Source organism: Typopeltis vanoorti, chromosome 9 (assembly GCF_054136105.1).
Source record: "Typopeltis vanoorti isolate ZY-2024b chromosome 9, IOZ_Tvanoo_1.0, whole genome shotgun sequence".
Taxonomy (NCBI): Eukaryota; Metazoa; Arthropoda; class Arachnida; order Uropygi; family Thelyphonidae; genus Typopeltis; species Typopeltis vanoorti.
The window spans coordinates 80,303,639-80,323,135 of NC_143557.1; the positions used below are offsets into that span (position 1 = coordinate 80,303,639).

The 19,497-nt window shown below is 33.0% G+C and overlaps 1 protein-coding gene across 2 annotated transcripts in view; it reads right to left on the minus strand.

Moving 5' to 3' along the window:
* Positions 1-19,497, minus strand: part of Sf3b3 (splicing factor 3b subunit 3) — a 300,761-nt gene that overhangs the window by 202,152 nt on the left and 79,112 nt on the right. For both annotated transcript variants that reach the window (XM_090398423.1, XM_090398422.1), the window contains exons 9-11: positions 19,359-19,433; positions 14,657-14,760; positions 9,622-9,883 (exon numbers count right to left, since the gene is read on the minus strand). In XM_090398423.1, the coding sequence (XP_090254549.1) occupies positions 9,622-9,883; positions 14,657-14,760; positions 19,359-19,433 (441 nt within the window). The remainder of the gene's footprint in view (positions 1-9,621; positions 9,884-14,656; positions 14,761-19,358; positions 19,434-19,497) is intronic.

Genomic DNA, 19,497 nt, shown 5'->3' on the forward strand with positions numbered 1-19,497 from the left:
GACCTTCATACCATATCTATTACAACAGCTATTCAATTTAGTCAGAGAATCTTGCAGACTTGTAGCAGATTTATTTAGAAGTATAACATCATCCGCATAAAGCAAAGAGCTGACATTAACATCTCCAATTTTGATATCATGTTTAATACCACTTTCCTTCATAATGTGATCCATATAGATAATGAATAACAGAGGGGATAATGTACATCCTTGTCTCACACCAGATTTAACATTAAACCATCTTCCTGTACTTCCTTCAATTCTAACTGCTGACTTACAACTCAAATAAAGACTAAGTATTGCTTGATATAATGCCCCATTGACACCATATAACTGCAGCGTATTGAATAGCTTCTCTCTTGGCACCTTGTCATATGCCTTTTCCAAATCGACAAAACTTAAATACAGATCTTTGTTATACTCCTATGCTTTCTTGACTATTTGTCGTAAAGTGAAGATCTGATCCTGACAGCCTCTATTTGGCCTGAATCCAGCTTGTTCTTCACCAAGCTTTTCTTCCACAATTCTTCTCAACCGTTTCTCAAGTATGTTTGCATAGATCTTGCCAGGAACACTTAGTAGGGAAATACCTTTGTAATTCTCACATTCAGTTTAATTTCCCTTTTTATATATGGGTACTATGAGAGCTCTACTCCAATCATCGGGAATTTGTCCCTTTGCCCAGGCTTTCTGAACTATGCAGTGCAGCCACTGTAAGACTTTTATACCACCATACTTCAGCATTTCTGGTCAAATATCATCTACTCCTGCTGCCTTTCCACATTTCAAGCCTTTGATGGCTTTTTCTACTTCAAGTATGGATATGTATTCCTGACGGCATGCCTGGTCAGTGTTTTTTACCACTGTGCTGTCATCACTGCTTGTTTCATTTAGCAGTTTTTCAAAGTAATTACTCCATACTTCAAGGATATCTTTTTTTCCTGTTTTCATGTCACCTTTAGCATCTCTAACTCCTTTTACAGCACTCTTTCCTCCATTCCTAAGCTTCTTCAACAACCTCCAGAATATTTTGCTACCTTCTTGATATTTATTTTCTATATTCTTGCCAACGTCCTCCCATGACTTTTGTTTAGCTAGTTTTACACAGTGTTTAGCATTCTTGCATTTGTCTCTATATTCTCTAAGAGCACATGCTGACTTATTTAACAGAAACTTTTGATATGCTTTCTTCTTTTCCTTCACTGCCTCTTTAACTTCCTGTGTCCACCAGGGAGTTCTGTTTTTTTTATCCTTGCAGACAACCTCACCACATGCCTCTCTGGCAGCATCAATCAATGTTTTCTTCAGAGTTTGCCACTGAATCTCCAAGGTTTGATTCCTGTTCTCAAAATCTTTCTTTTTTTTTTTTTTTTCAATAATCTTTGTGTGTTTTAGTCTACAGTTCACATCTGAGAGCTGCTCAACTTTTGTTCGCTTTAAAACTTTCTTACATGTCATTCTTTTCAATATGAAATTCAATTTTATCCTGCTCAAGACTAAATAGTGATCACTTCCAGTTTCAAATCATCTGTCCACTCTGGTGTCTTGTACCAGGGAGAAAACATCACTATCAACAATAACATAGTCAATGAGACTTTTCTTATTCCTTGCCTCTTCTCTCCATGTGAATTTGTGCACATTTTTATGTTGGAACATGGTGTTAGTAATATCCAGTCCATGTCCTGAGCAGAAATCCAACAGATATTTGCCATTATTATTAGCTTTGCTCTTTTCTCCAAAGTTTCCCAAAATATTTTTGAATGTCTGACAATTGCTTCCTTCTCTGCTATTAGATCCCCAACAAGGACCAACTTTTCCCTTTTCATTGTGTCAGTAGCTTTCTCTAGAACCTCAAAAAATTCCTCCACTTTTATCTTAGTAGAACCTTCCGTGGGACTATAGACACAAATAAGTCTCATTGTCCAGTTCCCCATTCTCATATTTGCCCAAATCACTCTACCTGACACTGCCTGCCATTCAAGAAGATTAGCCTCGTATTTTGTGTTGAATACTATGGTTACTCCTTCTTTTCCTTGATTGTCATTGCCTGAATATATAACATTTTGTATTTATTGCTCAGAAAAATCTCACTAGTTTTTGTCTTTTTTGTTTGTTTCAGTCATCACCTCTATTATGTCGATCTGGTACTTATCTAATTCCTACGCTAGCTCCATTTCTTTGCCATTCAGGCTTCTTATGTTGATAGTACTGATCTTTAACTCTGGTGATATTGAGTTGGGGTGTGTTTTCAGATTTGTTCCAGTAGCTGACTTTTCGCTGTTCACCCTGGTTCAAACAACGGGAGCCTTGTTTAACCGGGCAATGCCCCAGCTGGCATGAAATTTTGTCATGTTGTACCATCATTTTTTTTTTTTTTGGTTTAACCAATAGGAATACAATTTGGTCAGCTAAATCCCAAATTGCCAGTCCATCCTCGTTAGTTCAGTATCCAAGTAGATACCCAACATGGTGCACCACGAGAAGGTGAGGATTGGACATTAGGTCAGAAGCCCTGGTTGGTTCTTCGCATTCCTTTAAAGGCTATGTGGAGGTCTCCTCTCAGTTATGCAGCTTTGACCCTTAAGCACCCCAAATTAATTAAATAAATATATATTTTTTAATTATCCAAACAAACAAATTAAAATTATATAAGTAAAAATTATAAAAAATAAAATGGATATTTAAAACAACAACAACAACCACAACAACAAATGGCAGCAGAATGTTCATTTCATGAAAATTCTGCCGCTATAATGAACAACGTGATTTTATTTTTGTTCAATTTCGCACTTTGTCCAAGTAATACTTGGACAAAGTGTGTCGTGAGTTAACCCCGGTATTTATATATTTTTCAGAAGCATTTTTAATAATGAAAAAATGGCTTAGAACTAGGACTTTGAAAAGAAGAGCAAAAGAAACAGTTGATGCTAACCCTAATTGTGATACATGTGTTGTAATGGCAAATAAATCTGATACTATAAAAGAAGAACAAACAAACAGTTCAAAGAAAAAATACCATAGGAAATATACACAATTCATATTTGGAATTTGGGTTCACTTGGTGTGGAGATGAAAGTGAATAGAAACCTCAATGTGTTTTGTGTCATGAAGTGTTGTCGAACGAGTGCATGAAACCTGTGAAACTCCAACCACGTTTAGAAACTAAACATTGGGATGTGAAAAATAAGCCAACTGAATTTTTTCAGCGATGCTTAGGGACATTAAGTCATGGGAAAGATATAGTTTCAGCCATGGGTTCGATTAATAGCAAGGCACTGGAAGCATCCTAGCTCTTAAGTTTGCGCATAGCTAAAACAGGGAAACCTCATTCTGTCGGAGAAGATTTACTACTTCAAAGCTATAAAAGTTGTGGTAAAAACTATGCTTGGCAACAAGTGACTAAAATATATTGATTTGATTCCTCTTTCAAAAATGACACTGTCGATCACAGAATTAATGACATGGCAGGTGACGTAGAATCTCAGTTAATCGAAAGAGTTAAGAAGAGCCCTTATTATGCGTTATAAATAGACAAGACAACTGATGTTACAAATGATGCGCAGTTAATATGTTACATAAGATATGCGCACGATAACAACATTCATGACGATAACTCTTAGTAAGGGAATATCGTGAGTAGATATATAAATACAAAATTAATGACGGAAAATTTCACGTAAAAAGATTTTTTTAATAGTATAATTTTCGCCTATGTATCACAGGCATCTTCAGTACATTTTTTTTTTAAGGAAATTTTATTGACCTTTTTAGTTATCTTACACTAGGAATTGTCAGTTATTGTTTAATTTGAGCTTAACATGTACTGAAGATGCCTGTGACACACAGGCAAAAATTATACTATTAAAAAAATCTTTTTACGTGAGATTTTCCATCATTAATTTTGTATTTTATTCATGACGATATTCTGTTTTGTAGAACTTTGTCATCACGAACAACTGGAGAAGAAATATTTCACACCCTCAATAATTCCATACACAAAGGGATCTACTGGGAAAAATGCATGGGCTTCTGTTTGGATGGAAATCGCTTCCTTACAGGCAGGCATAGCTAAGTTGTTTCTAAGGTCAAAGAAGTAGCTCCGGATACGAATTGAGTAAATTATTTCATACACAGGGAAGCATTAGCCTCCAAAGGAATGTCACCAGAATTTAAAACTGTGATATGCAACACTGTAAAGCTAGTTAATTTTATTAAGGCTCGACCATTAAATAACAGGTTATTTTCAGTACTCTGCAATGAAATGGGCAGTGAATATATACAACTTTTGCTTCATTCCGAAATTTGCTGGCTTTCCAGGGGAAAAGTACTAACAAGGTTATTTCATTTAAGGCACGATGTTTTATTGTTTGTAAATTAATGTAATTCTGATTTTGCATCACTCCTTGTTGATGAAGCATGGTTATCAACACTATCCTATCTTTCAGACATTTTTTTTAAAATAAATGAACTAAAATCTCTCCCTTAAGGGAAATTCTTTAACCATTATTGATGCCTACGACAAAATAAAGGCATTCGAGAAAAAACTGGTTTTATGGATTAGTTATGTAAAAGACAGACAGTTTGCACCTTTTCCAACATTGGAATCCTTTTTAGTAGAAAATGATATTTTTGTTGATTCTGAGTTTCTGGAAAGGGTTTGTGACCACCTCAAAACTCTGAAACATATTTTCCGAATAACTTTTATAAGAAATTTCTGTGGGTTCACAATCCATTTCAGGATTAGTCACGAGAACAAACCTTTAGTTATAAAAAAAAAAAAATAAAATAAATAAATAAAAAAACAGTTAATTGAGCTTTCAAGTGAGAATGGACTTAAAATGCAATTCCATGATCTTGGTTTGGCTCGATTCTGGATCTTCCCTTCAGTGAGAAGTGAATTTCCTGAATTATCTGAAGAAGCATTGAAAATTGCCATGCAGTTTTCTACAATCTATCTTTGTGAGAAAGGATTTGCATCACTCCTTCAAATAAAAACAAAATACAGAAATCGTCTTAGTGTGTGTGTGTGTGCTGATCTTCGACTGAAGTTGACCAATATCGAACCAGCTATCCAGCAACTCTGTAAAGGCCGTCTCATTAAAAGTAAATAGTAACATAATTTTATCATATTATTTATTTGTTTAATAAAAATTAAAACTTTGTTCAATCGTGATGCACTTTTAATCGTTTACTTCCAATTTAATTAATTATGTTTCACGTGTATTCAAAACATGCTTTTAGATTTATTATGTTATAAATAGCACAGTTTTTATTTTTCCCAAATGCTGGTAATCTCCACTTTTTTTTTTTTTTAATTACAAAACTTAGTGGTCCGTAGAATTATTTAAGGCATTTTACTGGTCCTTGGGCTTAGAAAGGTTGAGAAATGCTCAGCTAAAGAACAAGCAACTTTTGCAATGTAGTGCGAATGAAGGAAGAGATCCAGGATGTTTGGAGAGTGGTTAGGATTATCTAGTATAGAGTGGGTATGTGAATGATGGGACATTTGCTATCACCGGTAATAGCAAATGTCTCAGCATCTCTACTTGCCTGATCTGTACACTGAGCTGGAAGAGTAAAACCAGTTGGTGCTATGAGCATTAAAATCCCTGAGGAATATACCAGCCTGGCTGGCTGAGTGGTCAGCATATCTGTTCTCCACCCAAAAGGCTCTGGGTTCAAATACCACCGTGGGCATGGATGTCTGTGAAATTGGTAGTAGTGATGGTGGGTGGTAGATGGCATTGGTGTAACTGCGGTTCGTTGTAGTTGGTGGAGACAGAGCTGTGGAGCAGGTGCCCTCCCTCGACGAGTCTTTGGACTCCCTGGAGGTATCATGTAATAATAATAATAATATTATCTTACTGTTAGGAAATTTAGACTGAAGAAACTCAGCATTTAAAGAGAGTAAATCAAAAAAGTTTGGAATGGTTAGTGGTATTAGCAGAATAATAGAGACAACACCTGAATTTGGTAAAATGTGGTAGAGAGTTTTTCAGCCCAAGGAGGTAAAAATCAGATTCTAAGGTGGATTCTCTCTAGCATAGTATATGAGAGCGAATGTATGCACATGTTCCACCTCTGAGTCAAAGCGTGTGCAATTATGAAAGGTAAGATGAGTAGTGCTTGAGGAAAATGCAATTTGAATTTCTCTTAGGAAAAGTATAGTTTTGCAGACTGAAGGTGGAAATGGACATTACTAATGCTGGAATTGAGACCACATATGCTGTGAAGTAAACCTGTAGAATTCTCTAAAAGGTTTGCTGTTGACCACTTGGGCCAAGCATGTTCCCTATGTTCTGAGTTTTGGTTTTCAGGGTGGCTGTTAGTAGCATTTGTTTTTCACACTTTTATTCCTTAGTTTATGGTCCATGCTTCATCGCCATTTTGGCATTTTTCTTCCAGACAATGACGTAGTTGGTGATTTTGTTTCCACCATGTGAAGATAAGATCAGGATGGGCACATAATGGGAATGGAATGCCTTTGAATTTGTTATAGCCATTATGAATTAAGATCTGCTCGTCAGCATGTTGCAGATCACATTTACAAGGCGAGGGCAGTGTTTTCCATTTGTACACGTGCACATGGGTCTGAAGCAGCAGCACCTGACAATTTTTTGGGGTTACATGTTTTAGCAAGTGTGTTAATTAATGTTGTCCTTTGATATTGCATCTGTTTATAGGAAGTTGAGTGGCATTAGGTTTTGTTTTCACTTCTAGTGAATCATTCATTGCTGTAGTAATGATGGTGGTGGTGTAAAGCTTGTTGGTGTTTTTATCAGCACTTGAGTTATCATCTAGGTGCTGGTCTTGAATCACTCTGAGTTTTCTATTGTTGTATCAATTTTGTTAGAGAAAGTCTCCTAAAAAATAATCCAGTGAACTTATTAAACTACCAACACAACCCTTTCTTATTTTCTATAAGAAAGATCAATTTCACTCCTCCCTTACTTTTGATAATATTTAGATTTTCAGTCAAAATCAGGTTTCTCTTCTTCAGTTGACCTGCACAACTAGTCTTGCACAGAAAAAAATCATCACATTCATAACCTCCTCAAGCCTCAAAAACACTTCTATTATTTTCTTCTGTACAAGACCCTTCTCATCTATAAAACTTATAATATTATATAAATCTCACTCCTAATCTTACAATACTGTTCCCATATTTCAGGATGGTCATCAAAAACCTTTCTGTGAATACTTGATGCTATCCAGAAGAGGGCAATTTTGTTTTATCTTTTCTATAGATATTTTAATGAGTGTACCTCATTAAACTGGTTAGCTATTCCTCCACTTTCCTTTAAAATAAATCTGTAAAAAAACAAGTTGCTGCTGGCCAACATCTATATAAGAAGTTTTCTTTCAAACTTATCACACCAACTTCTTGTTCTTTTCTTTCATTCCACTTACCTTGTTCCTTGGAACAACTTTTACTCATGCAATTTTCCCCAAGAATTATAATTTTGGCTCTTAAATAGATCAATTCATTCTCTCTCTCTCTTTTCTAACCAGGCACTGGATGCAAATTGTGCTGGTGCAAATGCGTCACATTGGCATATCAGATGAGAAGACATAGCATATCTTAAAATGTGCTTTCCATTAAAACCCAAGCTATAGAAGGGAAAAGAATCTACTGGTTTCAGGATATGTAAGTGTACACACACACACACAAAAATATATGTACAATGTATATAAGGGTATATATACATTCTTTCCATGGTTACAAGTTTACAACAGTGAGCGCTGACTGTAGTTCTACACAGTCTCTCTATCCAGAAAATTTCTAGACATGAGCACTGAGATCACTTCCAGCATATACAATTCAAAGGTCACAGGGAATATTCTGTGACTCAGGATTTGGAATAAGACTGCTCCTCCTTTATCTGGCATACAATCTGAAGAAACAAAAAAAAATCATGAAGTAGAAAGACCACAATATTAAAAATAACTAAAACAAGGGCTGATGTGAATTTAAACATCACACACCAGTAAAGGTTAAAAACATCTCAGTTATGTGCAGTTTTTGATTTATGTGACCAGGCAATAATTTTTTTTATCTAAAAATTACAGCTATGAAATCTTACTCAAAAATCTACCCACTGGTGATATTTTCAGTCTTAATACAAGCATGTAGTGTAGTGTTTGAATTCCTAATAGTAATAGCCGAGTTTTTTTTAACATTGCATTCTTTAATATTTTTGGATGGGAAAGGAGAAGAAAAACACAACAGTATGCTTAATTGCAGAGCAAAAGTTCCAAGTAACCTATTAATTTTACTATCTGCCAATTGAGAACACTTGGGTAATATTCATTTCTCTCTATAGATACACCTCTTCTTGACCATTTGCCTCTTCTGTAGGAGGAAAATCTTGAGTTTTTGCAGAAAGAAGAACCCTGCTTCTCTCTAAAATGGAATCAGAATGTGTATCTCCTTATAAGACAAGAAAACAAGATAAAAATACTCTTCTATTCACTCAAATACTTGATTATTTCCATGCAATCCCAAAATCCAGATCCTACCACAGAAAGCAATAAAAGAATAGAAAGAAAGAGACTTACCAAATAGCATTCAAGAAAACCAGAAATTTTATTTCTCCAAAACTTGATTCAAAGTTTAGAACATAAAATGTTCTCTCTCTCTCTCTCTCTTCCCCCTTTTTCATGCAGGTCTCACTCGTCAAAGATTGTAAAACCTAGTGCATATTTTATATGAGTGAGTAAAGAGATTAGATTATCCAGGAACACTGCCCTAGAGACCAAATGTGGTACTTTTCTAAGCCACATCAGGCTTCCAGTAAGCTAGGTAGTGGTCTTATGATGGCATCTATCACTTGAGGATAACATCAATATCGATACTACAGTGGCAGAGGCAGTATTCATTTCCTTTGTTAAGTATATAATTGTAATTACATCACAACACTAATTCTTAATTTAGTCCATACAACCATTCAAGTTTATCCTTTTACTGTATGTGTATTTCACAAAATTTACAGACTAAAGATACTACAATTTTATTTCTTGAAATTAACCAGTAGGATTTTCATTAACTTTCCATATAATATTTTAATAATTACACTATTTCATAAGACAAAAAAAAAGTATAAACAACAAAACAATATGACCTATGTTCGATAAAGAAGTGTTGCAATTTCACGATAATTCTAAATTTATATAATCTAGAAATATTGATAAAAAAATGTTGATCACTGAAAGCAACCAAGACAGTAGAAAATGTTGACAGTGGTGTGTTATGTCTGCAAGTCTCAAGCAAAAGTTTGAGACTTGCAGACATAACACATTGAGGACAAAAAATTCTAAGTTGTCAGGAGAAGAAAAAACTGCTAATTTTCTTCCAAGACTAGATTATGCTAACTGTCCTGACTAACAAAAAACAAAAAAAAATTCTTACAGTCAGATGTGATTTGAATACTAGTCTCTTCTGAAGCAACACATGGTGAAATTACTCAATCACAGAGGTGTGATTGTGCAATTTCAGAATAACACACAGAATCAAAAAAAAATTTCAAAAAAGCAAATGACTAAGAACTTTAATTTCATATTAAAAAAATTAAACAATTAAGCTAGCATATAAAGTTACTCTGTTTATAGAATATAGTATACCTCCAAACCATGTCTTAATACACGTAATGATGATCTTGGACCACGACCACATGCAACATACAACTGTGGAGTATCTTCATTTGCTAAATCAGCTATCTGACAGTGCATTATAGGAGACAAGCTTTCTAGTTCATCAACAAGGACAAGATTTTTTAATGGTCTTGGTGCAAAGAAGAATGTATCACCCTCTTCCAAAGGCATAGCACTACTGAATTCTGGCTCATCATCATCATCTCCTAGATGGGCTATCTGGTATAGAAAGCTATAAAAATATGTGCATATAAATAAATAATAAATAAAATAAAACTGCAAGTAAAACTCAGATGTAAACTTTATTTTGGGGAAAGATTCATTTAAGAAATAAAAAAATTTAATATCACTTGCTTTGATGATATTTTTGTAAATAATACATCACTAAAATTTTATAAATAAAATTACAAGAATTACATTTATAGTACTTATCTACAAATATAATTCAGAAATATAAAATAAAGAAATGAAATAATATACAGAAAACTAATGCTTTAACATCTGCTTTAGTATGACAAAGACAAGTATAAGAGCTGAAAGATTTTCACTTAAAGTGAAAAAAACTTTCAACATCTATCTCTGATCCAGAGTATTTTAATAATAAGGTAATACAGCTTTTCACTATTTGTATATGAAAAATATGCAACTTCTGCATTACTTCAGCCTTGGTATTTCTTCTGGGTCTGGCTCCCATGATGAGACCTTAATAAAGGTCAAAACCGATCTGGACAGTGGCCCTTCCTATAATGCATAGCATTATACACATCCAAAAGGATAGGGGTTGCGTTGCATTATGGGATACTAAATTTGTGCTCTGAAGATTCTGGTTTGAAATCCAGTGCAGTATTAGCAACTCAATAAATTACAGAAGATGTATGTTATAGCAAATTTCTAGGGGACACCAGAGAAATAATTTGTTGTATTGGAAAGTTAGCTATAATGAATTTAGAAGGAAACAACAGTTGTTGTTTCCTCCTAAATTCATTTCCTCTTAAGTTTTGTGTGTGGGTGTGTGCGCGCACACACCCACACACACACAAAAAAAAAACACGAAAAAGTAATAATGCAAACAATAGTGGGAGACATATAAGAAAGAAAAGAACTAGAAGAGTATGAATTTATAAAAATGAAAACCCAGAATTAAGACTTAAATTTCAAAATGTTATGTTAGCTTAAATTAATGTCACTTACCTGAAATCTTCACAGTGAATAAATATGTGCAGTACATACCACTAAAATCAAAAATAGAAAATTAGCCAACTTTTTAAATGGTCACCTCCCATTAGAAAGAGAGAGAAAACACAAGTGATGAACAGCCTGCCTACATAAGTTAACCTAGTGGAGGGAGGGAAAAAGAGCTGACTTGTTCACACAGCTGCACCAATCACTTTTCTCCTTTCCTGAGGCTGACCAAATTATAAAGTTGACTGACTGCCAAAGTTTTAAGATTGTTTTTAATTTTAATGGTGTAGACCACACACAAATACTAATTAATTATGAAGACTTTAGCTATGTGACATTAAGTAAACATAACATTTCAAAATTCAAATCTTAATTCTGTATTTTTTATATATTCATTCTCTTCTTTTTATATGTCTCTCATTGTCTGCATTTGCACTTTTTCATGTTTTCAATTTGTATGCTTAATGTATAGTTTATGCAATTCCTTTGTATTCTGTCATCAATTAAAATATCCTGCCATTTATTTTGATATTACCTGCTATTTTCTTTGTGTTCTGTTTCGAGTAATTTTCTTTGCTCTCTTTCTCCCCTTGTATACCATTTCATTTCTTCTTATATTTATTTTCCTTTGTTTCCTAGGAATGGAGTTGGGGACACACACACACACACACAGTCTTTTGTTTCCTTAGGTTTTTTGGTTTTTTTTTACAAAATACAGCAGCAAGCATCTGCTGTATTACAATAGCCCAAAAGGTTTTCTTGTCAGATGTCTGATTTGACTAGCATTTAGATTTTTTAAATTACTACTCAGTTTATCAAGCCATCTATATCTTAGTCCCATTTTGGTATCAAGTACTTATTCTGCAAATCATTCATCTCCTCTTCTATTTAAATTATCAATGGTGACTGAATATTGTCCAATTCAACTGGTTCAGGACACAAGAGCATATACATGAGATTTGAAACAGGAAATAGGATTTGAAACATGATCTCTACTTAGTTTGAAGCAGGATAAAATGAATATCATACTGTCAAGTTAAACATGTAAAAACGTTTTTTAGAAAAATTTAAGTCAAACAGCTTGTAGAAGTGAACTGTAGAATTAAGTAAACAAATATTATTCAAGAAAAAAAATGAGAATTTGAAACAAGAACCAAGTATCAGTAGCAAAGTGAAGCACCAATGACTGATGCAACTGGGGAGGAATGTGATGAAATTGTTTGCAAAGATAGAAAAATCTGAACTTCATACAGAATGCATGAAATTAAATAAGCAGTACTGAAAATGGCAAGGGCATTACAAAAGTTACTGCAAATAACTAATTTTCATTTTGGTAAAATTTCTTCTTTTTTCATCCATCAGATAATAGGTTGGATTCCCCTATGAACAAATCTTTGTTATCTGGTTTCTGGATTTTTCAGTCATCTCTTTGAAGCTCCATAATTGTGACTTTTCCTTCAAAGAGACTGTAGCTAAGTTTTTTTTTTTTGGTCTGCCTCTTGACCATCATTCTCCAATGATTTCATTCAAGACTATACTTGGCAATCATTGAAAGGACATTCTCTGGAAGTGTCCAAACCATCTTAATCTTAACTGCCGTTTAACTATGATATCTTCTCTAAGTGTGTGTTTGACTTGCTCATTTGTTTTGTGTTCTGACCAGTAAGTCTTATTTATTTTTCTTAACCATTTCATTTCGAATGCTCTGATTTTCTGTATTTCTTTCTGAGTGAGAGTCCAAGTCTCGGCCCCATATATTGCTGTAAGTATAATAATGGTTTCATAGTTTGAAGCTTTTTGAAATGCTGTCATTTTTCCATATTTTATGTAATTTATTCATATTAGATGATCCTTTGTTAAGTCTGTATTTTACTGTTTCTGTGACATTGAGGTTGTGAGTAATAAGACTGCCAAAATATGTAAATTGCTTTACTTGTTTAAGTATATGTGTGATTTTCTAAATTCATTGAAATTTTTTCCTCATCTCTTCCTGTTTTCATTGTTTTAGTTTTGCTTTGATTGATTTTTCATTCTGAAAGTCATTTAAAATTTTTATTGTTTTTTTTCATCATCAATCTCCTGATATGTACCCCTAAGGGGTGTTCAGGTTACTATGACAGCACTACGTGATAAAGTTTAAGTTATTATTAATCTCCTATCTTCCTCCAAATCAGTCTATTACTTGAGTCCAATATTGTCATATCTAACATTTTGTGCTTCTAACTGAATCAATCCATCTAGACCTTGGTCTTCCTCTGGGTCTTTTTCCTGCCATCTTGGCATCAAACACCTTTTTTTTTTTTTTTTTTGCTAACCACCTAAAATTAGCTCTGCTGACACATTCTTGAATGCTAATAATGTCAAGCTCCTTTCTAATATCTTCATTTTTAATATGATTCTGCCATTAATGCCATTGGTTCACTCCCCTAATTCTTTTAGAACTGTCATATCTGTGGTCTCCAGTCTTTGATCAAGCACTTTATTTCTAACCTAACTCTCAGATCTATAACTTAAAACTGGTTTGAACACTGTCTTGTATACTGCTAGTTTGGTGTTTTGGCTAATTTCTCTCTTATTCCATATAAATTTATTGAACTGGCTACCCACTATACCAGCTTTAATTATTCTGTTTTTTTTTTTATTGTTCTAATTTTCTGTACCTGTTTAGAGACATATCACAATGAAAGATGAATAAAATAAGCCAATATCATTGACAAAAGCTTATGTGCAAATTAGGATGAGGAATTTCTGAATAGGTTTGACCTACATGACATTCGATTAAATCTAGATATTTTTGGCAATATTTAATTATTTCTCCAGCAAGTTTTAAAAATAAGAGACTGTGTTTCAATTAATACTGCTGGCAAAGCTAATATTGCTGATCCACAACATGGTGTTGGTTCTATATGTAAAACACCTAATAAAAAAATATGCTGTAATTTATACCATAGTAATGATGGTGAAATAAGCAAGTGTTGAATAAATTGAGTGATGATACTATCAAAATAGTTAGTTTTGTGAAATCTAATGTTCATAATTCCTGGTTATTTGTAGCATTATGCAATAAAATGTAATCTACACCTATATTGCATTATTAAGACATGCAGAATTTCACTAGCCTGAAGCACAGTATTAAGATGGATCTTAATACTGTGTAATGAACTTAAGAAAGAAGTACCCATATTTCTAACCAGCATAAATGCTCATCTTTATAAATACTACAGAAACAATGACCAGAATAGAAAATTCCTGCAGATAATTTTCTTTTAAATGTACTGAATTATTTTTCAAGGACCATTAAATACTGTTTCATATGCATAGCAATACTGAAAAAATTAAAAAGAAAGCTGAAGTTGTAAACAATGGAATCAAAGATGCTTTGATATGTTTGTTACATTATGAAAATTAGAGAATGGAACAAGACAGAATAAATAACAGTTAAGTTAATAGTTTCTATCTCTCTTGAATGCACTTTTCCTTCAATTCAATCAGTATTATCCTTGAGAAAATATAACAGAGTAGAGGTGTTATTCGGATATTAGACCCATATTACTGAAAATTTATCACTACATAATGAGATGTTAAGATGATTGCTCTGAAGTTTCACAAATTTTTTGGAAATCATCACATTTCTGCTATTAGTAAGTGAATGAGTTGTGTACCAGAGAGGATGTAACAATAAGTTGGTCATAATTGTATGCTAAAAATCAGTAAATTTTTACTAAATAAAATGAATATCAATTACTTATCACTTTAAGTTTCAAAAATGTTTAACATTCTTTTAAATAATGTCATGTGATGGGAGAAAAACTGTAAATATTACTGGTTGCCAAATTCTGCTGCCAGAAACAAAAATCCTGTCTTGAGAACACACATAGCAGAAGCAACAGGTATGGTGTCGAAGTACTTCAATTTTATTTCAGTTACCTGAAAATAAACATAACTCAATAAAATGTGAACAAGTCAGATATAAACTACAAAAGTATGAAGTATAAACTTTTATATTAACCAATGCATTGTATTTTATTAAATTGCATTTTTCCCCCCAGAAATTCAAACTTTTTTATCATCTCTCAAAATTTAGGTAGTGGAAAGCTATTAAGAGCAGAACAGACTGACAGAAAAAAAGTAGATATTTCAGTTCTTCATTAAAGTAGTTACTCTTTTAAAAGCCCTTTTTAAAGGTTAAATGTTTAAAAACAAGCCCAAGAATGGTGGAAGAATAAATAAAATCAGAGAGTTGAAGCAAAAATAGACTAAAAAGATCCATGGGAAAGCCTGATTTCTTTCCAGTCTATTTTTGCGTCAACTTCTTTTTCTGCTAATTTTTCATCTCCAACTCTGCTGAAGTGATTATACCATCTTAGATTAGTTTATATTACACATTCTTGAATATTAATAATGCCAAGTTGTTTTCTAATATTTTCATTTTAATATAGATTTTCATTAATGCCATTAAGAATTCTCATATCTGTGGTCTCTTTGATCAACTCTTTTTTGTTCCAGCCCAATCTATATGTTAAAATTTGTTTGAACACCAATATACTGCTTGTTTGCTGTTCTGCTAATTTCTTTCTTGTTCCATATATAAATTTATTTAAACACTTCTCCAACAGGAATGTTGCTGCAATCTTTCCTTTGGATTTTTCCCTCCAAGTTCCCCTCTCCATTGAATAACAAAAATTTTTTGCCTATACATTCATTATAGTTTAGCTGTAACTCTGAATATCTGTTTCCATTCATTCATTCATATGATGGGAGACATCACTGAAATAGACCAATTTCACCAGCTAAGTAAGAGTTTTAAACAGCCAATCCAACATGCACTTCTCAAAAAATATATATTCCAATTTCAGTTCAAAATTCTCAAAAAGATCTTTCTTTAAGAAAGAAAGAGGATATCAAATTGAAAGAGCAGGTCTTGTAGTTTGGACCCCAATTTTGTTGCCCATCTTTAGAAAACTCAAGTTCAGTGCTTTTACTCTAAGTTCACAATTTGGATGGCATCCTTAAGAATACCCAGTTCTTGGTTTTTACTTGGTTGTTAAGAACCAAGTAAAACTCTGGCTGCATCTGATGGTCACTATGTTTCCTCAATGCAGAAGGTCACACATTTGGGATGGTGCACCCAAAACCTCTTTAAGTATTCTCAACTATATCCAGAAGAAGGTTTGCTTAATTGATGATCCCCCCCCTCTCAGAGTCTCTTTACAATCACTTCCCCACAGATATTCTTTTTCTGAATTACAATTTTTTTTTTTAACAAGTATTTAATAGACACTGCTCCATTGAGCTAGCCACTACCATTCTTCTGCTTTCTTTCCTCTAATCATGTAAGAAGAAAAGCAGCTGACTCCGAAATTATTGAACCAACCTCTCATCTTTCTCTGTTCCATTCTGCCTCCATTCTTTGGAACAGCCTTCTCCATACTGTTCCTCCTAATGAATAAAACCACAAGCTCTTCAAGAAACATTAACAGATTGCTTCTTTTTTCCTAATCACATGCCCACATACGGCACTTGTCCTACAGATGTTGATATTAATATTTAAAAAATTTACTACTGTAGAAAAACAAAAGCACACATAAGGCCAAATAGTTAGAAATAAACATGTGACAATGTGCAAATTTTGGTTTCAAAATTTTCAGCTTTCACATCCAAAGAAATAGAAACAATGTTAAGAGGCTGCTCAACAACATGCACTTGAGTTTGTCAGATTCAAATTCTTCCCTGGAATTCTACTAATATCACTTGGTTTCATCGTTAAACAATCTAAAAATTAAATTTTATTTGAATCCACAGATATGACAATTCTGAGAAAAATCAGGGGGAATAATGAGTAAGCAAATGACATCAACAGCAGAACCATATTAAAAATAAAGATACCAGAAAAGAACTTATTAATATTCAAAATTATGTAAGTAGAACTAATTAGGTGGTAATGGTTACACCAACAGAATGAGAGCTGACAAATTAGAAGAACAAGTGTTTCAAGCATAAAATGATAGGATAATATGGTTATGAGTGCTTCAGACAAGGAATATTCAGAAATGATCAAATTAGAGATCTGACAAACAGTTTGGAAGTAATTGATAGGAAAACATAATAAAATTAAGTGCAATTCTTGAACTTGAAAAATGTCATCTCTATCGCTGTTATGAAACACTGACAAAGTTTAGCAATATTTTATAACATAAACTAAAATTAAAAATTCTTTAATTATTAATTTTAAAATATATAAAATGGCTTATTAACAAAAATTTTGAATATTTTTGTAGAGATGAAGACAAGTGAATTTAATTATAACTTCATGACAAAGTATTAAAAGAAAACGCATTACATTACTATAAATAAATAGGGCAAGAAATTGATATGTTTAGTTATATCTCAATCTCGCTCTTTTTTTTGTAAGATTTCTTGACATGTCATCATATACTCCACGAGGTTATACAAAAAACTGACACAAAGAAATTCACAGATCTAAATCAGAAACTAATAGCAGAAATAAGTCCCAGAAAAAAAAAAAAAGACAAGAAAAAAAAAAGACAGTGATAAAATTGGATAGAGAACAATTAAAAAGCCATGTGGTCTAAATTTTGTGAGAGGAAGAAGAAGATAAAAACAGAAGTTAGTTCATTCATTCATTCATATAACGTTTCACTACCAGATAGCAATATTTAGTAGAATCTTAAAAATAAACTAATAAAAGGCATATATAGAGGTACTTCAGTATTTGTGGCATCTATTACAAATACACATGCAAAGAGCTGAGAAAGGTTGTACAGAATTAAGAAGAAAATGACCAAGGCAATGAAGCCAGTGCATGTCTGTTCTTCTGCCCAGTCTGCCTGCTCTCGGGATTTAAAAAAAAAACTGAGTTTCTGGGAGGAAAAATCCTAGCACCTAGATATAATCACACCAAAAGTCACAAACATCTCTTTTTTTTTTCCAATATATTGATCCCATATACAAGAGGTCAAGGGATCTATAAGCACATCAATGTCATGTGTGGATTGCAGACGAGGACTGAGATAGAAGTTTATTGATGTTTTTTTTTTTTTTTTTTTTTTTTTTTTTTTTTTTTTTTTAAGTTTCAGGTTGTATTGAGAATACTTCATGAGGAAGGTTGTTCCAGAGTCAGCTGCACAGTAAAGGGATGCTGGGCAGCTACTGCTCTTGTATTAAGAGGTGCAACAGAAAGTGAAGGAATAATGGTTGCCAATTCACGGGAGCAGTCACTATGGAAGTACCTGAAAAATACATAGTGCTGAAACACTGCACCTGTGAGATAGAGGTTAAAGTGAATCTGTAAAAGAGGGATCATCTATGAACCTAACTGCTTTCCTCTGGATGGCATCAAGGATTTTAGGGAATGTTTCAGGTGCATCATGTGAGGCATTCTAAACATGGGGAGATTTGGGATTTGTTTATAGTTAAGAGTTGGTTGGGTATAAAATCAACTCTTGAATGAAACAGAATATCAAGTTTCTTGGATGCTGAGGAGGCCATTGATGTGATGTGTTTATGCCAAGACAGACTGGAGGTAAAAGTTAGTCCAAGCATCTGTGAATGCAAGTTTCAAAGTGGATATAATCTTTCTTCATACTTTTGCATTTAAAGTAATATGCAATACATATCTTCATAGATGATATAAGAAACTGAAAAGAAATAATTTATGCTATTTATTCCAGCATGAAGCTTTTGCACTAGTAGAAATACAATTTCATTTTTATACTGAATTATTTATTTGGATATGATAGTTTTAAGATACAATATATGAACAAGTCCAAGTATTGCATGGTAGAAATACTGCTTCACAGTTCTGTTTAATAAAGAACTAAGAATTGACATCAAGATACAAATGCCACAACATAACTGAAGTAACTGGAATGCATGCTTTTTGATTTTTAAAACATGGACAGATGCTGTTAAATGTGCTATCTCTAACATGCAGCACCAGCCATGAATGGATAGCCAACTGTTAAACATTTTCATATTCACCAAAGATGGACTGAGACACGATTATGTTACAAGTTTTAAAAATTATCAAATAAAATGAATTACAATTATTTGAAACATTAATAAGTATATACTGTGTTAATGTGTTTGTTATATACATCTACTTCACAGTTTCCTTTGAAAATTTTATAATCCACCAAATAGGAATTATACTCATGTGTGGTACTATCTATTAATTTTGGTTACTGACACACACACAAATTATATTTAAGCAAGAATTACTAAAAATATTCAGCCAGCAATCTCCAGGTGCCTAACCATTATAAGATCACATATTTAACAGACCAGATTTATGGTTCATTCTGAAGGGAAACGTAAAATGGTATCCTATCTCACTCCAAGCACTGTTTATATACAAAGTAAGAAAATATTTCAAATTTTAAAATTTATAATAAAATATGTATAGCAAAGTTAACTAAATACTACAATAGTAATAATTGATTATATAATTACATGGCAAATGTCCATAAATTGAATTTCAAATATACTGTAACAGCATCTCTTACCATATCTTCATCAGTCTCCAGTGTGATCTTAAAAATATCTCCTTGTTCAGTTTGTGTCAAAAAGAAAAACATTGACTGAAATGAATAATAAACATATATTAAAAATTTCCAATTTCTAATAACCACTTATTTAATTAGG